Raw genomic sequence first — 22,365 nt, forward strand, 5'->3', positions numbered from 1 at the left:
CTGCTTCACCTCAAGAAGATTTCTCTTTTGTGAAAGCCAGGATTACTCTGACTCTAGAAAGAGGCTTAGGAATTTCTTACTCCTTCCCCAACACAGGCCTTTAGCTATCCCCCCTGTACTGGACATTGTTGATGATGCCTTCTCAGAATCTAGCTTGGCCACTGACTCTCTACCTCCTACTCCCAGAAAACCTGATAGGTATTCCAGGGTTCCTGACTCTCGCAAGTTCCTCTTTAAAAATCCTACTGCAGATTCTGAGACCATTTCACAGGGACCCAGGGGCATTAAGGCTACTACTGCCAAAAATCCTACCCCCTCTGATAGAGATTCCAGAGCGCTGAATAGATGGGGTAAGAAGGTATACATTTCTGCAATCTTTGCCATTAGGGCTTTAAACTGCCAGTTTCATATGTTGAAGTATCAGCAGCATATTATTGGATTGCTTAAACAGAAAATGGTGTTGATTCCGGACTGTGCTGAAAATTAAAATTTACAGGATTGCATTCTGCTGAACAAGTTGGAAAACATACTTTGCAATGTGGTTTTGATTCATTAGAGGCATCTTGCAGGGCTGCTGTCACTGTGTCTGTACTTAGAAGATATGCTTGGCTTAAGGAGCAATCTTTACCAGATCATGTTAAAGCTAAATTGCTGGATGCTCCCATAAGTCACGACCGCCTGTTCTGCAACAAAGCAGAAGTACTTAAAAAGATGGAGGAAAAAGCTAAATCTATGCAAACTGTTAAAGATTTCCTACAGGTACAGCCTCCAAGATTTAGTAGGCATTGGCCCTCAAAGAATTGGTCCTTTCCTGCCTCTTCCAGGCCTTCTCAGTCCAAACCCATTACCAGCAGAACACCCAGACTTCAGTCCCAAGTTACTCACAGGACTAAGCAGTGGGGGGCTGCCATTTCCAAAGCAGGGAGTAGTAAGACTCCCCCTTATGGTAAACTGTCTCAATGACTTAACTTTAAAACTTCCAAACCCTGCACAACTGACTGTTCTTTAGGGGGAAAGATTGCCCTGCAGGCAAAAAATTGGGAGCTCATTACCCAGGACAAATGGGTTTTAAATATAGTTTCCCAAGGATACAGATTCCACTTCCACTCCTTACCATCCCCAAATAGTTGGCCAGATCTACCCCTCAAATCAGTGGGCAGAGGCTCAAAAGCAAGTTCTCTCTCTCTTAAGTATCAGGGCTATTCAGCCTGTCCCAGAAGAGGAAAGGGGACAAGGTTTCTACTCAAGACTTTTCCTGGTGCCCAGAAAAGACAACTCCTGGCGTCCTATCCTGGACCTCTCTATCCTAAACACATTTTTGGTGATCCCAAAATTCAAGATGCTAACTCTTCACCAGCTGCTTCCAATGCTAGGCAAGGATGCCTGGTTGGCAACAATGGATTTAAAGGAAGCCTACCTGCACATCCCAATAAGGGAATCTTGTAGCAGATACCTGCACTTCAAAGCAGGCTACATGCACTATCAGTTCTCTGCACTGCCCTTTGGCTTATTTACTGCACCCAGGGTATTCACAAAGTGCCTAGCTTCAGTCATTGCATTTTGCAGGCAAAGAAATATTCAAATATACCCATACCTGGATGATTGTCTTAATTCAGGAAGAAAGCCAGGACATACTATTGAATCATCTGGCATTTGTACAGAAATTGCTAACTTCTCTGGGGTACACCATAAATGAAAAGAAATCACATATTGTACCCTGCCAACAAATTGTATTCCTGGGAGCAGGCTTGAACACAACTTCCCAGATGGTTTTCTTCACGCCAGAGAAACAAGTTTATTTGACAGCCTACTTCAGACTACTGGCCACAAAGACCCAGCTATCTGCAAGGAAAATACTGCAAGCCCTGGGGTTCATGGCCTCCTGCAGTCTAATTCCATATGCAAGACTGCATATGAGGAAACTACAGTGGTATCTAAAAAGCTTATGGTGCCAACATTCTCATGATCTAGAAGCAATGATTCCTATCATACCTTGTCTACAGATAGTTACTCTGGTGGTCAGAGGCCTGCCACCAAAACAAGGGACTGCCATTCACTCTACACCCTGCTGCCCAAACCCTGACAACAGATTCATCAGACTATGCATGAGGGGCTCACTTGGCAGGGAAGTGCATTCAGGGCAAATGGAACCCAAGTTAAATGCGCCTGCATATCAATCAAAAAGAAATGTTAGCTGTACAGAATGCTCGGACAGCCTTCAAGGACTACATTCTTCCAGGACAATTAATGGTAAAGACGGACACCACCACTGTTATGTGGTACATAAGCAGGGGGGAACCCACTCATACCCTCTCTGCAGACTAGCCATGGCTCTGTGGAACACAGCCTTGAGCTACCAAGTGCACCTACAGGCTCAATTCCTGCCAGGAAAGCTAAATACGCTGGCAGACGAACTAAGCAGAAATCTCATGGACCCACACGAGTGGAAACTCGAACCAAAGATATTCAACATGTTGAGAAACAAATAGGGGAGCCCCGAGATAGACCTGTTTGCCCCCCTCCCCCAGAACTACCAATTGGACAAATTCTGCACAAGGACTCCCCACAAACAAGCTTAGAAAGTGGATGCCCTGTCCTTCACTTGGAAAAACCAGTTTATGCCTTTCACCCTCTGCCTCTCCTCTCCAAAGTACTACTAAAGATCAAACAGGACAAACCAAGGACGATACTGATTGCACCAGACTGGCCACGCCATCACTGGTACCCCCTTTTGAGCAGTGTATCACTGCTGGTACCATGGCACCTGCCTCAGACCCCTGCCCTGCTGTCCCAGCAGGAGGGCCAGATTCTGCACCCACAGCTTCAAACCCTAAACTTGGCAGCCTGACTAATTACCTGATCTCTCCGTTACCATCCCTCAGTAAGCAAGTGTTGGATGCCATTCTGGAGGCAAGGAGGCCTAGTACTAGAAAATTCTATGCTGAAAAATGGAAAAGATTCTGTTCCTGGAACCAAACTCAAAGGATGGGCACAGCAGTGCCCAATTTACCTCAGATTCTTCAATACTTAACTGAGATGCTTCCAAAGGGCCTTTCATTTTCCTCCATCAAAATTCATGCCTCAGCCATTTCAGCCTCACTCTACCTCCTTTTGAGCCAGCTGCAAATGCAGAGTTGAAATTCCTTTCTTGGAAAACAGCCTTCTTTTTAGCCATCACTTTAACAAGAAGGGTGGTTGAATTACAGGCCCTCATGGCAGTGGAGCCTTTCATCATCTTTCATGCGGACAGGGTGTTCCTCAGGACCAATCCCTCCTTCATGCCAAAGTGATATCCATTGTGGCCCTTAATCAGTCCATTCTAATCCACAGAACAAAGGGGAACAAATTCTGCACTCCTTAGATGTGCACAGACAACTTAGATTTTACTTGGACAGGACTAAACCTCGCAGGAAATCTGAACAGCTACTGGTTGCATTTGCGGCAGGGGCAAAGGGGAAGGCCATTTCAAAGCAAGCCATTTATAAATGGATAGGCCATTGCATTCATTTCTGCTAAAGGCACCATGGAAAACCTACCCCACAGGGGATAAGACCACATTCAACCAGGGCTGCATCTACTTCTACAGCCTTTCTCAGAGGTGTCCCTACCAGGGACCTCCTAGAAGCTGCTACTTGGAGTTCTGTACATACCTTCACCAAGCATTACCATTTGCCAATTTTCTCTAAATCCAGAGCTGGCTTTGCCACTGCAGTCTTGCAGGGCCTTATAGCTGTTCCTAATGCTATCTAATTTCCTCCTCCCATCCTTAGCTTTGCGAATCTACCCAAATGTGTTGACTGCAACAGTGAAACACGAAGAACATAGTACAATTGTGTACACTTGCCATAAATGTAGATGTTAGAGTGTATTCACTGTTGCAGTCCTAGTTACCCTCCGTCCAGCCCCTAACTTCTATTGGCTATACCTCTATTCTTGTTTACTATGCTTAAAGCTTTTTGGTGTGTTTGCTTTTTTGTTGGAGGTGTAGCCTTGTATATATAATTGCTTCCCATTATGGGGGCACCGGACATCTGGGACAAGAAAAACTGATGTAATGGTGTTGGCTGCATGCTTTATACCCCTGACTACCTGACATCATGGAAGATGAGACAGCAACTGACGCAGGACCCAAGGCTTTGATAATCAGGCCGACTGAGGGCTACTGCAAGCAGATAACCCAAATGTGATGACTGCAACATGATTACACTCGAACATCTACATTTATTGTAAGTGTACACAACTGTACTTTCTGTATATCATCTATGCATCTACTAAAATTAATTAAAGAAAATGTTAGTGCTCTCTACGGTCGTCTTCAAATATGTGGAGTTGCTTAATTTTATTGCTAACTTGTTTTGAAATGTAAGAGTTACCATGCTACTTTCTGTTTTTCAGGGTCATCCAAAAGTGTGTGAAAAATTAAAAGCTCTTATGGTGGAATGGAGTGAAGAGTTTAAGAGTGACCCCCAGCTTAGTCTGATTTCTGCAATGATTAAAAACTTGAAAGAACAAGGAGTTTCATTTCCTGCTGCTGGTTCACAGGTACACACAAAGAATTGATGCTATATAAAGACATAGAACATTTAGATTTCACAAAGTATTCCTATAGTGCAGTTTGAGTGTGTTAAATGTGTTTTCTGTTTTCTTTAATTAAAAAGAGTAGTACTTTGGTTTAAAGGAAAAGTCCTACATTTCCTACAGTTTAACTGGACCAGTAGAATGTTTTTCACCCTATAGTATGGTTACAGTATTGTTTTGAGTACCAGCAACTTGCTTATACTTCTTGAAACTTTAATTTCCTTACCTTGAAATCAAAGGAAAGGGAAGGAAAGCCCACCCTCCTTTTTGAAGTTTGATGTCTGACATACATTGACAGAGGAATTTATATCTGCTGGCATAGCATTGCACAAATACAGTGAAATATGTAGATCTGTATGTCATAGAAAAGAATAAAAAGGTGTGTGTTGCAAAGGATTTTCATTGTCTTTATTGTACAGAGGAAGAGAAGCAGTATCAAGATACCTAGTTCGTAGGGTTACCACTTGTCTGTCTTTCTGCACAGCAGTATTAATTTGGGCATTTCTGCCGGGGGGGCATGAAAAAGGCAAATGTCTTAATATTTTGAAAAAATATTTTCTGGCTTTTTCTCTAAATGTCACAGAAAGCTTTGCTGCTACATTTAATTAATCTTACTATTATAAAAAGTATTGTAACCAACCAACCAACATTGCATATCAGAGAGTCTTTATTTTGGTGATGAGATGAAAATAATTATTTTTCATTTAATGGTGGCATTTTTTCCCTGTACAATCTCAGGTTTCAATAAGAGCATCGCACTCTGAGCATCTAAAAAGATGGTAACCCAAACAGCCAACCACATACAGTGGATATAAAAAGTGTACATACCCTTGTTAAAATGCTAGGTTTTTGTGATATAAAAATGAGACCACAATAAATCATTTTACAGCTTTTCTCACCTTTTAATGTGACCTATAACCTGTACAATTCAAATGAAAAACAAATCTGTTATGGAAAAAAATCTAAAAAATAAGAAATATACAATAAGCTGGTTGCATAAGTGTGCACACCCTTAAACTAATACTTTGTTGAAGCACCTTTTGATTTAATTACAGCATTCAGTTTTCTTGGATACACACCTCCCATCAATTACAGAGAGTCTGATTAACCCCAAATAAAGTTCAGCTGTCCTAGTAGGATTTTCCTGACATTTACCCAGTTGCCTGCTATAGCAAAAGCCATGGTTTGCAGGGAGCTTACAAAATATCAACAGGATCTCATTGTTGAAAGGTATCCGTCAGGAGAAGGGTACAAAAAAATTCCACAGCATTGGATATACCATGGAACACAGTGAAGACAGTCATCAAAAAGTGGAGAAAATATGGGACAACAGTGATGTTACAAAGAACTGGACGTCCCTCCAATATTGATGAAAAGACCAGACGAAAACTGGTCAGGGAGGCTGCCAAGAGACTTACAGTAACACTGAAGGAGCTGCAGGAATTTCTAGCAAGTACTGGTTGTGTACTACATGTGACAACAATCTCCCATATTCTCCATAGGTCTGGGCTGTGGGGTAGGGTTGCAAGACAGAAGCCTTTTCTTACACACAAAAACATCCAGACCCAGCTAAAATCTGCAACACAATACATCAAGTCTTTCAAAAGCATGTGGGAAAATGTGTTATGGTCTGATGAGACCAAGGTTAACTTTTTGACCACAATTCCAAAAGATACATTTGGCACAAAAACAACACTTTGCGTCACTAAAAGAAAACAATCCCCACAGAGAATCATGGTGGTGGCAGTATCATGCTTTGGGGTTGCTTTTCTTCAACTGGAACTGGGGCCTTAGTCAGGGTGGAGGGGAATTATAAGCAGTTCCAAATGCCAGTCACTTTTGGCCCAAAACATTCAGGCGTCTGCTAGAAAGCTGAAGATGAAGAGGCATTTTACATTTCAACACGACAATGACCCCAAGCCTACATCCAAATCAACAAAAGAATGGCTTCACCAGAAGAATATTAAAGTTATGGAATGGCCCAGACCTAAATCCAAAAGAAAATCTGTGGTGTGACCTGAAGAGGGCTGCTGCCCTCGCAGTCTGACAGATTTGGAGCACTTTTGCAAGGAAGAGTGGGCAAATATTGCCAAATCAAGATGTACCCTGCTGATAGACTCCAACCCAAGAAGACTGAATGCTGTAATTAAATCAAAAGGTGCTTCAACAAAGTATAAGTTTAAGGGTGTGCACACTTATGCACCCAGCTTATTGTACGCTTTTTTATTTTTTATATTTTTTTCCCTAACAGATTTGTTTTTCAATTGAATTGTACAGATTATAGATCACATTAAAGGTGGGAAAAGTTGTGAAATGATTTATTGTGGTCTCATTTTTTTATATCACAAAAACCTGGCATTTTTTTAACAGGGGTGTGTAAATTTTTTATATCCAGTGTATTTTGTATAGGGATCCACTTGTAAATTGTACTTTCTGTAACTGCAACAGTTTAGAAATTAGTCTTAGTATTACACATCCAGCATGCCAAATTAGTAGTTCTAATATTATGATTTTGATGAAATGTTAGCATGCAGTGTAACAAATCAAGGGGTAGCGATTTAACATAAGTGGGAAATATAATGTACGAATGCATTTGTGCCTCAGTTTAAAATATCTACTAACATAAATTCAAGATCAAATAGTTGTGTGTACGTGTATATATGTATGTGTGATGTTCATCGTGTTACACTGCTGCAGTAATTACACTTGGGTTATCCTGCCGTCAGGCGATTCCCCAGTCGGCCTGAGTTCCAAAGTCTTGGTCCGGCGTTGGCTGCTGTCGCCTCCTTCCTGACGTCAGTGTGACAGGAGTATATAAGATGCAGCCGACGCCATTTTCTTCAGTCTTTCTTGCCGCGTGGTGCCCGAAGCAAAAGCAGTTCGCAAGTGCCGGTCGGCTGTCTCCAGAGATTTTCATTCCGAATCCAGAACCAAAGTCTTCTACAAAGCTATGTACCCCGTTGGGGAAACTTTTTCTTGCCTCAGACCGATGTCAGCAAAAGTTAATAACTGTATTTCTTGTGGGAAGCAAATATCTCATAAGGATTTCCATTCCTATTGTATCCCATGCCTAGGCCCTGACCACAACGTCACTGGTTGTTGGTTTTGTGCTAGGTTTAACAAGCGCACTATTAAACGTCGGTTTGACTTTGCCCGACATTATTTTGGTAGAAAATTCAATTATACCATGCCGTCGGAACTTACGACGACCGGAATACACAAAAAGCGCAAAGACAAGGATAGGCATCCGAGGCCCAAAACTGACGACGAAGACTCTTCTAGGCCAGTCGCCAGTTCTCCGGTTTTCAGCAAGGCACCTTCGCAGCCCCTGATGACTGCTTCTGTAGAACCACAGGCCGCCTCTGACTCCCACGTGGAGATGGCCTGGGCTTCGGACACACAAGTTCTTCAGCCTACCGAGACTAATCTTTCAGACGGATCTGGAGTAGCTGAGCAACCCACAGCTACAGAGAATGTCTTCAAACCTACCCAGTTAAGCATTAAACCATCAACTAAGTCTAAGCCTCCTTTAAAATCAAAGAAACAAATAGAGAATTCTCCAGGACAGGCCTCCATGCCCAAGAAACAAATGCTCAAAATGGCCGAAGACCTAATCACTCTGATCAGGGGGTCCCATCCCCCTCCTGATAAAAGGCCTAGACAGGATGCAGACTGTGACTCATCCGACCAGGTGTCCATCTCTTCTGATTCATCCTCAGTCCCAGGATACTCTTTACCCCCTTATGAGGATTCTGATGCTGAGGAATCAATTCCATCCACCTCACCGCCTGAGGACTACTCCTTTGGGGAAAACCCTACATACCATGAGGGAGCATTTCCATTGGGAAGGCCAGGATTACTCAGAATCCAAGAAAAGGCTCAGAGACATCCTTTTATTACCTCAACACAGACCCCTTGCTATTCTGCCAGTGTTAGATATTGTGGATGATGTGTATAATGAATCCAGCTTAAATCCTGATTCCTTACCTCCAGCCCCTGTTAAACCTGACAGATACTACAGAGTCCCTGACTCACATAAATTTCTGTATAAAAGCCCTGTAGCTGACCCTGAAACTATTTCTCAGGGACCCAAAGGAGTTGTGGCCTCATCATCCAAGAATCCAGTTCCCTCTGAGATTCCAGAGCATTAGACAGATGGAGAAAGACAGTATATACGTCTGCAACTTTAGCAATGAGAGCCTTAAATTGCCAGTTTCACATGCTAAAATATCAGCAATTTTTACTGTCTCAGTTAAAACAAAAAAATGCTTTCAGAATCAGGTCCTCCTAGTTTTAAAGAAATGCAGGATTTATTGCATGCAGCTGAACAAGTGGGAAAGCATACTTTGCAATGCGGTTTTGATTCTCTAGAGGCCTCCTGCAGAGCAGCAGTTACAGGCTCTGTCATTAGAAGATATGCTTGGTTAAAAGAACATACGTTACCAGATCATGTTAAAGCAAAATTATTGGATGCACCTTTGCAACAGGATGTGTTATTTGGAGTTAAGACAGAAGAGGTATTAAAGAAAATGGAGGATAAGGCAAAATCTATGCAAACGGTGAAGGATTTCTTACAAGTTCATCCTCCTAGATTTAGCAGAAACTGGCCAACTAAGAATTGGTCCTTTCCAATTACAGGCAGATCTTAAAGGGGAAGATACAGACGTCCAAGAGGTAGAGGTCAAACACAAGGTCAGGCCAGAAAGAAGGGGAAGACAGGCCCCAACCATATAAAAAGCAGCTCCAATGACTTCCCACTACAGCTGCCAAACAAATCCTTCTTGGCAGCCCCCTTGGGAGGAAAACTGGCACTCTTCTACCACAATTGGCAAATGATCACCAAAGACAAATGGGTTCCCAACATTGTATTTCAAGGTTACAGGTTCCACTTTCACACTCTGCCAAGGTTAAAAGGAATGCCAAATCTGCCACCAAATCAATGGGCAGAGGCTCAAAAACAAATTACAGCACTCATGGATATGAGAGCTATTCAAAAGGTACCATCACAGGAGCAAGGACAAGGATTTTACTCAAGACTCTTTCTGGTACCCAGAAAGGACAAAGCCTGGAGGCCCATTCTGGATCTTTCATCTCTAAACACTTACCTGAATGTTCTGAAATTCAAAATGCTGACACTACAGCAGCTTCTTCCCATGCTGGGTAAGAAAGTTTGGCTCGTGACTTTGGACCTCAAAGAGGCATACCTGCATGTCCCTATCAGACAAAACTGCAGAAGATACCTCAGATTCATAGCTGGTTCAATGCACTACCAATTTTCTGCACTGCCCTTTGGCTTATCTACTGCTCCCAGGGTCTTCACAAAGTGCCTGGCACCAGTAATTGCATTTTGCAGACAGAAAGGAATTCAAATTTATCTGTAACTGGACGACTGCCTGATTCAAGCAGAGAGCAAGGACATTCTTCCAAAGCATCTGGCGTTTGTAAAAAAAAAGTTAAGTTGCCTGGGGTACACAGTAAATGAAAAGAAATCAAAACTAGTGCCCTCACAAGAAATTATATTCCTGGGTGCCAGCTTGAACACAACGGCCCAGATGGCTTATCTCACGCCAGACAAACAAGGACAACTGACTCAATACTTTCAATTGATGGCAACAAAGACCCAACTCCCTGCAAGAAAAATTCTGCAGGCCTTGGGTTACATGGCATCCTGCATACTACTAATTCCATATGCCAGACTGCATATGAGGAAACTACAATGGTACCTAAAGAATGTATGGTCTCAACACTGTCAAAGTTTGGAAACAGTTATACCACTAATCCCTTGCCTTCAACAGGAATTTCAATCGTGGGCTCAAGCTTGTCACCTCAACAAGGGACAGCCTTTTACACAACCCACAGCCAGGCAAACACTGACAACAGATGCATCGGATTACACCTGGGGCACACACATGGCAGGCAAATGTATTCAGGGCACGTAGCCCACAGAACAAAGGCATCTTCACATCCAATCAAAAAGAGATGCCAGCTGTACAAAATGCCCTTATAGCTTTCAAGGACTTGCTGCATCCAGGAGAACTACTACTAAAGACAGACAACACCACAGTTATGTGATACATAAACAAGCAAGGGGGCACTCACTCCTACCCCTTATGCAGACTAGCCATGACCTTGTGGAACACAGCTATAAACCTTCAAGTTCATGTGCAAGCACAATTCCTGCCAGGAGAGAAAAACACACTGGCAGATGACTTAAGCAGAAACATCATGGATCCCCACGAATGGGAGTTGAATCCACAAATATTCAGAATGATAACAGAGAAATGGTCCGAACATAGATCTGTTTGCATCCCCAATAAACTGCCAGCTACAAAAATTCTGCAGAAGGAGTTACCATCCACAAGCATGGAAAGTGGATGCCCTCTCATTCAGCTGGGAGAACCTACAAGTATACGCTTTCTGACCACTACCTCTCCTGCCAAAGGTACTCATGAAAGCCAGGCAGGAAGAGCCAAAGATGATCCTGATTGCACCAGACTGGCCACGCCAGCACTGGTACCCGATCTTAAGGAGCGTCGCACAAGAACCACCCTGGATTTTGCCTCAAATCCCACATCTGCTGACTCAGCACAACAAATAAATACTACACAGCCAGCTAAAGACCTTAAACCTAGCTGCATGGAAGATTCCTTAATCAAGCAAGCAATGCTTCTCTCCAAAGCTGTTATGGATGTCATTCTGGAGGCCAGAAGGCCTAGTACCAGGAAAGCCTATTCGGATAAATGGAAGAGATTCTGTGCCTGGAACCAAGCTCATAGCCTTGACCCTCTTGTCCCAAACATTCCTCAGATAACTGCAATACTTAACTGAGATGCTGGACAAAGGCCTCTCCTTCTCATCCATCAAGATCCACGCCTCTGCCATCTCTGCTCATTACAACACTGATCCACCAGTTTTCTCTAATCCTCTGTTAAAACAGTACCTCAGAGGGGCTAAAAACATAAGACCACCCCGTAGAGCACCTACTCCAACTTGGGACCTCAACTTTGTTTTGGAAAAGCCAACTTTACCTCCTTTTGAGCCAGCCAACACAGCAGAATTAAAATACATCTCTTGGAAAACTGCTCTGCTCTTGGCAATAACATCAGCACGAAGAGTTTCAGAATTACAGGCACTAATGGCAGTGGAACCTTTCCTCATTTTCCACCAGGACAGGGTGTCTTTAAACCCTACTTTTATGCCAAAGGTGGTGTCCAGTGTGGCTCTAAACCAAACTATTCACCTGCCAACTTTTTATCCTAAACCACAGAATAAAGGGGAGAGACTACTGCACTCTTTGGACATTCACAGGCAGTTATGCTTCTACTTGGACAAAACCAAAGCTTTCAGAAAATCTGAGCAATTATTGGTAGCATATGCTGCAGGAGCACAGGGAAAAGCCATTTCAAAACAGACTATTTCAAAATGGATAGGACATTGTATATGTTTCTGCTACACATAGCATGGAAAACCTGTACCTAGCAGCATTAGATCTCACTCCACCATGGCAACAGCCACTTCAACTGCCTACCTCAGGTGAGTACCTACCAAGGATATTTTGGAAGCAGCAACTTGGAGTTCTGTACATACCTTCACCAAGCATTGCCATCTGCCTCCATACTCTAAATCCAGAGCTGGCTTCGCCGCTGCAGGGCCTTATAGCCACTCCTAATGCCTTATAGAACCAGCCACCCTACCTCAGCTTTGGGATTCTACCCAAGTGTAATGACTGCAGCAGTGTAACACGATGAACATAGCACAGTTTTGTACCTAACATAAATGTAGATGTTCGAGTGTATACACTGCTGCAGTCCAGGTTACCCTCCCTCCTTCCCCTCTTACTGGCTGGTACGTACCTATGTCCTCTACCCTTACTACCTATGGGGAGTATTTGCTGGTAGCTGTAAGTTGTTTTTTGCTTTTCTTGTGTATGTTTTATTAGCAATTGGAATTGCCTACCTATTTAGAGGCACCTGACATCTGGGGCAAGAAAAACTGAAGAAAATGGCGTCTGCTGCATCTTCTATTACCCCTGTCACACTGACATCAGGGAGGAGGCGACAGCAACTGACGCCGGTCCAAGACTTTGGAACTCAGGCCGACTGGGGAACTGCCTGACGGCAGAATAACCTAAGTGTAATGACTGCAGCAGTGTATACACTCGAACATCTACATTTATGGTAGGTACAAAACTGTACTTTTGTGCTTATGTATGTGTGTGTATGTTTATATGTCTGTGTGTACATACACACACACACACACACACACACACACACACACACACACACACACACACACACATGTATTCACTTTATAATTTTGAAAAACTGAAATCCTGAATTTCAGTTTTTCGAAACCATATAGTCGAATGGCCTAAATCCCAAAACTACACAATCACGAAACACAAAATCCCAAACAGAAACACCATACAACACACATCATCCATCCCAAACCACAACAAACAAAACACAAACCTACACTACATATAAGCAAGGGGGGGCAAGACCCCTGCACCCCCCCCATGTGGGGGCTGCGCCCCACACACCCCTACTTATATATACCAACTCCAAGATCGCACACACACACACACACAGAAAGGAAACATATATACACACACACACACACACACACACACACACAAACATCACACATATACAGACACCAACACATCCAACACTTACACACCCATACTTTCATCTGCCTACCCTAACCCACATGTGCAACTAACAAACACATTCACACACATTCAAACTCCACACAAAACTCTAACAAAACACTTACCTTAAATGACACCTAAATCCATACACCACACGAAACACCATCCAATTACAACACCGCACGCAACGCACCGTAAAGCCATAACCGTGAATTTGAGATATTTGGATTTGCGAGTATGCACTTTTTTTTTCAACGTTCGACTTTACAAGTTAGAAAAACTGAAATTCGGGATTTCAGTTTTTCGGAATTATAAAGTGAAGCCATATATATATATATATATATATATATATATATATATATATATATATAATATGTGTGTGTGTATATGTATATGTGTGTATATATATATATATATATATATATATATATATATATATATATATATATATATATATATATATATATATATATTTATTTTATATGTAGTGCTGTGCTTGTAAAGTACTTTTGTAGCAGGACAAGTTTTTTGAAGTGGTAACAACTCTTGCATGACGGTGCTAGCTTTGACATCACAGGAAAAGTGTGGGGAACATCTGCCATTAAAACCAAAAATGCCACATTAGAAGTCCTTCTCAAACACATGCATTTAAAGCACAAGTTAAGTGCTTTTGTCCTAAGTACATGGACTTTATCAAAAAATGTGTACTCCCCTGTCGGTCAACAAATGAATACAAGATGACAGTCTCTACAAAAGCCAGTAATTTAGCGACTTTGTTTGACTGCAGTTGTAAAATTGGTCTGAATTGCTTAAAACAGGGTCTGAGAGAATTGTATATGATAGTCATTCAGGAAAGAGTAAAATGCAAACATTCCTGTTATAGAAAGCGTGCAAGATGCCCATGACTTATACTGCTGCCATTCTACTCCGTGGACTAGGAAGACAGCATACTTTCCTTATGTCTAACATGACTCGTATAAATGGTACTTGAAATGGATTCTGGGCAGGGGAAAAGCACTAAAAGAAGACCACTTTAATGTCTGGCTACATGTTGATCATTTTGTGGAACAACATATAAACATTTTATAAGAAGCATCTAGAATTATTTTAATGCATTAAAGTAGCTTAGAAAAAGATAACAGTGAAAAAAAAAGTTGGAGTTTTCTTTTAGAGTTTTTGTTACTTCTTAAGCTTATGCTAAGATTTCTCACAATCACAGTAAGTAGTATGTCGTAGCCGTTTACACCACCCCATTCCTAGGATATGTGGAGAGCCTCCTTTACAAGAGGAAGAGACTGGGTGAGGCTATGCAAGTTGTGAATATTTCTTTTTAATGATGGTTCTGTGAAGTAAGGTGCGATGAGAAAAGGAGTATTGTCATGAAGTTTGAATTGTTGTGGGAACCATGGATCTGTTTTTGAGTTTCCTTTTTTTAATGGCATTGGTTAATACAAAATCTGTTTTCTGTTCCATGTCACCTTAGTGCATGGCCCATTTCAGGAAGCGTGTAAGTGGTCATATTAGTATTGTCTCAGTGTTCTGCAAAACTCATTTTTCATACTGCTGTCAAAAATCAGACCACATGTAGAATGTCCGTTCTTTCGTCCCATCAGTTTCTTTTCACCAGTTTCTGTAGGAAAGCTGAGCTTTTGCTCTTTTGTTTTTGTAGTCCCATGCCTGTAAAAGAATTTTTCTTCACCATAGAGAATTTGAAATCAGGATCATGTCCTTCCATATCATTGCTGCATTGTTCCTAACAGAAGGGATCTCCTGCCAAGGATAACCCAACATCCAGGCCAGTATGCCAAAGCCTTTATTACTAATAGGAGCTGTACATTACATGTATGAGCTCCCCGCCCAAGGCTTAGGGCCTAACGGTGACCTGTGGAAGCACACATTCAGAGCTATTTTGTCATCTGTCTGAATGCCATCATTGAATGTCGTTCTGAACGCCTTTTTTCTTTGCTGGTTGCCAAGCTGTTTTTTCAGATATGTGCCCCATTGGCGTTTTCTCATTATTTTCTTTTTCTTTAGTATTGATTGGTTTTATATCATCCAGAAAGGGAATATGTCAGAGTAGAAGGCAGATTCCCCATAAAGGCTGTCATAGCCATTGCCTATTTTGTTTGAATGCTTCCCACGATCATATGCAGTGTTCTGTCTGCCAAGTGTTTGCACCCAAGACCTTACTTAGTTTTTTCTCTCCTTCTTGTCTATTTATCTAGAAAACTAACACCTTATCTCCTTCCCTACAGAGCAGCTCAGGAAATCCTGACTGGTTTACTTCCACCATGGGAACAGTCCAGCTTGAGCTCTTTTTCAGATAATCCTTTTGTAATACTATACAGAAAACAAATGTTCATAACTCTTTAACCATAAGAGATAAACTAGAAATGTAAATGCGAAAGTTATTCAGTGGACACTGATTTTTCCAGCGTTGTAAATGTTGATAGTGGGCATTTAAGTAATTATTGTTTGCCAAGGAATGCTGATGTTATGCATATTTTTTTATCTTTTTGGTAAAACAAATCACAATATCTTGGTGAGCATACCATGTAGACCCATGCAGTTTATAAGTAATCTGTTTGAATGTCAGCTTTAAAATGATACCTTAACCATTAGTGTATGGTAATCCTTTACTGAGATATTCTCAGAAATATGATTAATATCATACTTCTCATAATCTGATAGTTAAACAAACCATAATATCGCATCACCTGTAACAGACTAGATATCAGTGTACAAGTTGTGTGGCTCAATATCCGCTTCAGAACGACACATCATGTGCGTCATCACCATGCTCCCTTGCAAAGACATTGGTATAGTAATGAGAAATATTCTAATTTCCATAATGTGACAAATAAGCCAAATCTTGGATTTCTGTCCTTATCATAGATAAGCATTAATTGATTGCAGAAATTGAAGTTTGTTTCTATTGTGAATATTATACTTCACCCTAGACCTTGTCTTACTTCCTTGCACACATTTACAGAAATATGTCTAATCTTCATAATCCTACAAGAAAAACAAACTGGGATATCTGTCCGTGTATGTTGCTCACCATTCTTAGTATTATATGAAGTTGTACATTTTGATAGTGGTTTCAAAAGGATACCTCACTCATCACCTTGCCATCTTTCCTAGCAGAGTTATTTGCCAAAATGTAATACTTTTCATAACCTAAGTCATAAACTGATATCTGTACATGTGTACAGCATACAGTTACAGTTATTATACCATTTTGTAAGTACTAATACTGTCTTCGAAATTTAAGATGTGCTGTTGTCCTATCTTGCCTTCATTCTTTATTAGGATGAGTTTGGATCCGATCCTCGGATCAGACTCTGCCTTTATATCTAAGCTCGAGGTCTTCTACCAACTCGTGACTAAACCCTATCCCAGCATGCACCAGGAAACCTCACCAGGTCTTGTTTGCTGCTAAACAAGATCGGGTGCTCGTTGTACTAGCTCTGGCTAAGTATACTCTTTATTATAGTTTCTACTATTAGCAATTGCTTATTCTTCATTGATTTTTACGTAAAATAGTTAACTTTTGTGCTAGTTTATTTCCATTTTTTTTAGCTATTTTTTCTGCTGTTGGCCATCGTCTTCTGTCTAGTCCTTTTTGTCCCTCTCCTGGCTACTACCTTAAAAGCTAAATAGCCCATTTAAGTTAGAGGGCTGTTATTCTTGTTTCTCTTTCAAGAACCCTGTTAAAGACAGTTTATTTAAGTTAGAGAACTGCCTTCCCCTTAGCCTGTTTAAGTTAGAGGGCTATCTCTTTCCCTTCCGTTTAAGTTAGAGGGCTGTGCCATCCTTTAATTCTCTAACTGTTTTCCTGATAAAGTTTGTTGTTACTGTTTAAAAAAAAAAAAACTTATCTAGCTAATTTTCTTCTGTCACTATCCCTCTTCTCTGTCAGGATGCCTTTTAAGGATTCAAATCCATCAGGTTTCAAAAAATGTGAAAAATGTGGGCAGAAAGTTTCTTTAACTGATGCACATAGTTTGTGTCTATTGCCTAGGAGCTGTCCATCTCCAGGAGTCTTACTGCATTCGTCATTCCTTTAATCACAGAGCTCTCCTGGAGAGGAAAAACAAATTGATAATGAGAGGACTGTTGAAAACCCCCTACTCAGAGGCTATACAAGAAGGTCTGGGTTTACCAAAAACTCAAGAGTCTCCAACTTCAAAATCAGACAAGTCTGGGAAGAGATTTTAATCTTCTAGTGCTCTATCTGAGCCATCAAAAAAGGCTGCCAAAATTTCGACACCGGACTAAGCCTGTTGGAGCCGAAAAATCTACAGCTCTGACACAATCTGTCTCTGTGCCGGCAGAGTTGGAGTTCCGGAGCCGGTCCCCAGTCTTGGAGCCATTCTCCGCTACTCTAAGGTCACCAATATTACATCATTCCAAGTCTCCAACCCCCTCGACTCGGTCTTCCACAGGCGTATCCTACGACAACGTGGATAGAGTGGTACAGAGGCTAAGGACACCAACGCTGGCCAGGTTATCTGATTTAACCCCGAGGGCTTCGGATCCAACCACACCCTCCCCTTCTGCTCCAATTCCTCCTCTGACCCGACCTCGGACTTTGGAGTCGGAATGTCCTGAGCGGATATTAGTGGAACCATCGGACCCGAGACCTATAACGGGATATTCGGATCTGACCATTGCTCTGACGTCCTTGCCTCCATCGGAGCTCGAGCAGTCTAGGAGCCGATGCTCTCTAGTCGGGCCATGGGAGGCAAGTCTTTTCTGACAGTTGTCAGATCCGACCTTGCCTCTTGGGGCATCTGCTCAAGTGAGCTCGGCTCCTACCTCGGCCTTGGGCCCCATCATCCTTGATTCCGGGGGTTTCCTCAAGTTCTTCAGATCCAGGGATGTCCTCTGATCAGGGGTGGGGTTTTTTTGAGTTGATGAGTGTACAGTCTCCACAGACAGTTCTGCTGTCATCTCCAGATGTTTTACACCCAAAAGCACCGGTGTTTGCCTCTATATCCTTGCATCCACAGGGACGTTGAAATCCTAGGTCTCAGGATGCCCCACAGGGCACCCACCCACTCTTCTGAAACCTATCCAGAGCACCCCTCTGAAGAGGTTTGTCAGAAGAGATTATGCAAGGAAGCATTTAGACTCCCCGGAGTCCATCACTTCTGATATGGACCTCACTGAAGCTGTATGATCCCCACGGTCGCCTCCTGATGATGTCTCCTTTGGAAACATCTTAGAAATACTGAAACAGTTAAGCGGCTGGAAGTCCACTAACACTTCAGCAGAGGAGTCCATATACCTGAAGGCCTTCAGATCTCACCCTTCCTCCACTTGGGTGTCTCCACCTTTCGGCAAACTTATGAACCTAATTTCTCAGAAGGTGTGGGAGTCTCCAGATTCAGTGGAACCTGCTCCTAGGAGGCCAAATAAGTTGATCACATCCCCATCAGACAAAATCTTTCTAACTCCAAGTTACAGCTAGTTATAGACCCCCCCCCATGACTCAGGACACCCACTCCTCTTACCTGGATTTACTGCACTCCATCAAGGTACCCCCTAACACCCTGATCCTTGGTGACTTCATCTACCCCACCATAGAATGGGTGAACTATTCTTGCACTAATGCACTGTCTCAACGATTCCTTGACTTCTTCAGTTCTCATACACTAGACCAGCTCGACTCATCCCCCACAAGGGGAGATAACATTCTGGACTCTGTTCTCATCAACATGGGTGACCACTGCACCACTCCCGTAGTATGTCCTTCCGTGGTTAGATCAGATCATTAGACTGTCTCAATCCCACCAACCCCCCCCCCCCCCAGCCGAAGTCAAGCTAAAAAACTTTTCAAAAGCTGACTACAACCTCCTAAGGGAGGGTATCTGTAGCGTCACACCACCACCCCCTCCAGAGGATGCAGACAAGTATGCTGAACAGTATTCCAGTGCAGTTTCCAAGCACCTGTACAACTGCACGGACTCAGCCATATCCAATAGAGTTAAAACCTGCTCTTCAAGGGAACACAAACTTGTTTGGTGGACATCTTCTATCAACAGAATTTACAACAAAAGGAAGAAACTGTTGTCTAAGGGTAAAAGGAAACAAATTCCAAATTGGAAGAACTCCCTCCATAGCCTCAACAAGCAAATTAGCTCACTAGTGAAAACCTCCAAGGCCAATTTTGAATCGGAACTAGCCTCCCTAACAAAGGGAAACCATAAAGCCTTAAGTTATGTCAGGAACCTCCATGGCAAAGCCCAGGTTTGATCCGAATTAGTGCTTAACAGTATCACTTACACTGATCCTGTTGACTTAGCCAACCTGCTAGCTGATAGGTTCAGTGCAAGCTTCACCCCTGTCCCCCCACCAAGGCCCTTTCGACATCCCAGATACTTATCCCGCACCTCACATCTCCGTAGATCAAGTGTTACAGGCCCTATCCAAGACAAGAAACACGGCTTCCATGGGATTTGATCGTATCCCAGGATGTATTCTGCACCATCTCCAGCAAGAACTGGTTTCGCCATTGAGCACCCTTTTCAACCACAGCTTAAGTACTGGCTTCATTCCAGCAGAGTGCAGAACCGCCATTGTCATCCCCTTGCACAAAGGTGGTGCCACTACTGACCCTTGAAACTATCGCCCCATTAGCTTAACAAGTCTGATCTATAAAGCCACAGAGCGTATTATTATGGATCTGCTAAACAAGGACATAGGCAATCTCCAAGCTCATGACCCCAACCAGTTCAGATTCGTCAAGGGCAGATCTTGCCTGTTGAACCTGGTTGACTTCTTTGAGACGGCCACCAAGGCCCTGGATGAGGGAAAGTCAGTACACATAGCTTAGCTTGACTTGGCAAAGGCCTTTGATACAGTCCCCCACTCGGGCGTCATCGAAAAGCCAACACAACTTGGTGTAAATCCATATCTCATCAGGTGTGTGGCCAACTGACTCACTGAGAGGCCCTTCAAAGTCAAAATAGGCACCTCCACCTCTGATAGCAGACCTGTCACTGGTGGAGTTCCTCAGGGATCTGTCCTGGGACCCCTACTGTTTGGCATCTATTTATTGGTGGTACAGGCAGTACAGACTTTTAAGTTGGGTGTTGTCATTGACTCCCCAAATTATGTTGTCATACTACAAGAGGGTCTCACAGCAACTAATGACTAGTGCCAAAGTCATGGCCTCAAGCTAAATGCAAAAAAGTGTATCCTCATACCATTCGGCAAAAACACAACCCCTACTGATTACCACATCAACAGCAACCCCCTAAGCACACAACCTGTGGTGAAAGACCTGGGCACTCAGGTTGATAACCTCACATTCGACCATTGTGTAATGGCAGTGGTCAGAAAAGCCTTTTACTTGGTTCATCTCATAAGTAAAGGGATTGCATCCAGAAAAAAGAGGTTATTACCTCTCTATACTCCTCCTTCATTAGACCAATAACCGAGTATAATGCCCCGTTTGGGATGTACCTCTCCAATCATTTTCACTAACTGGAAAGGCCACTGAAATATCTCACACAGAGAATCCATGGCCTCCTAATATCTGTCCTATGCAGACAGGCTCAAATCACTATCACTGTACTCAGTGTCATAAGATTGCTCAGGGGTGATATGAGTCTCGCCTACAAGGCAATCTTGGACCCTGCCCTACTATTTATTTATTTTACATTTGTTGACAAGGAAAGTCCGACTGGACACATTTCCATTTACAGCAGAGGCCAGAGGAGAAAAGCTCCATTTTACATGCAGTGCAGTAACATACAAACAATACAGTAGTATACAAAGCAAATATAGAAGGATTAATAAGAATCTACAGTACTATGTGATTATACTTCGTAGGACATTTTTGCATAGTAGTTTAGTATTAACTATGGATCAACTTGTTAGAAATTCATTAACTTTATAAAGCTGTAGTGCTTTCAAAAGGTAGCATTAAAATTAAAACTTGATGAGAAGAGTAGTTTTTAGTATCTTTGTCTTTACCCATGGGTATTACAGGAGCATAGCCATTTGTTAGAAAGATGGGTTATGAGGAGGTTTTTTTAATTAAGTAGTGGCGGTATTGGATGTGAGGGTAGCTGGTAAAGAGTTCCAGAGTTTGGAGATGCAGTAGCTATAGAGAGGTTTCCCTGCTTCGTTTTTGTAATTGGTGACCACAAGAAGGTTAAGGGTATTAGATCTCAAAATTCTTTTTGTTGTGTAAGGTTGTATAAGATGTTGGATGGATGGTGACAGTTGATTGAGTTGCAATAGTTGAGGGAGCTCTAACCAGTTTAGTTTTTTAAGGGCTATACAGTGATGTGTTCTATATGTAGATTCAGTGGCAAATCTAGCTGTCTTGTAACAGGATTCTAGCCTGTTAAGATCAGATTTACGAAGATTGGTTAGTAGTGGGGAAGCATAGAGAAGGGTGGATAATAGATGTCCTGGCTACTGTGATTCTAGATTGTTTAGAGATAAATTGTTTGTTACGATAGAGCAGACCTAGTTTTTTATGTACTTGATGGTTTGGGCAGTGTGGATGTCAAATCTAAGGTTATCAATTTCAATGCCTAAACGTTTGGTGTGGGTAGTTGGAATAATTACAGTTTTGTTAGAGGTGATTGAGAAATTGACAGCTTGGTGGGCGGTTTTATGGGAAGAATAACGTAGTAGTTTAGTTTTATTAGGGTTGAGAATAAGCTGATGGTTAGAGAATCAGGTTTCTGCTCGTGAGAAAGCATTTTGTGTTTGTGAGAGAAGGAGGTCTGGAGTGGTGAATGCAGATATGATAGTGGTGTCATCAGCATACTGAATAACAATGGCCCTGGAGGTGGAGGATGGGAGTTGATTGGTGAATAGAGTGAAGAGTAATGGACCTAGGATAGACCCTTAAGGTACTCCTAAGGACACTGGTAGTAGGGGGGTGGTAGTTGCTTTTCCCATTTTACCGACTGATGCCGACCTGACAGCTCTTAAACCATGCGATGGAGGAGGCACTGAGGTTAACGGTAGAGAGTAAGTTGAGGAGTCTACTGTGGTTTGATAAATCTAAAAATATGGCTGAGACAAGTTGTCCTTGATTTCTATGATAATTAATGGTATTGATGAAAGAAATAAGTGCAGTGGATGTACTGTGGAAGGGTCTGAAG

The 22,365-nt window shown here is 42.3% G+C and overlaps 1 protein-coding gene across 1 annotated transcript in view; it reads left to right on the top strand.

Moving 5' to 3' along the window:
- Nucleotides 1-22,365, top strand: part of STAM (signal transducing adaptor molecule) — a gene marked incomplete in the record, with an annotated part of 1,274,308 nt that overhangs the window by 444,900 nt on the left and 807,043 nt on the right. The window contains 1 exon segment of the mRNA XM_044067544.1: nt 4,396-4,542. Coding sequence (XP_043923479.1) covers nt 4,396-4,542 — 147 coding nt within the window.

The sequence above is a fragment of the Protopterus annectens genome, chromosome 3.part1 (assembly GCF_019279795.1).
Source record: "Protopterus annectens isolate FY-2018-M chromosome 3.part1, PAN1.0, whole genome shotgun sequence".
NCBI classification, from domain to species: Eukaryota; Metazoa; Chordata; order Ceratodontiformes; family Protopteridae; genus Protopterus; species Protopterus annectens.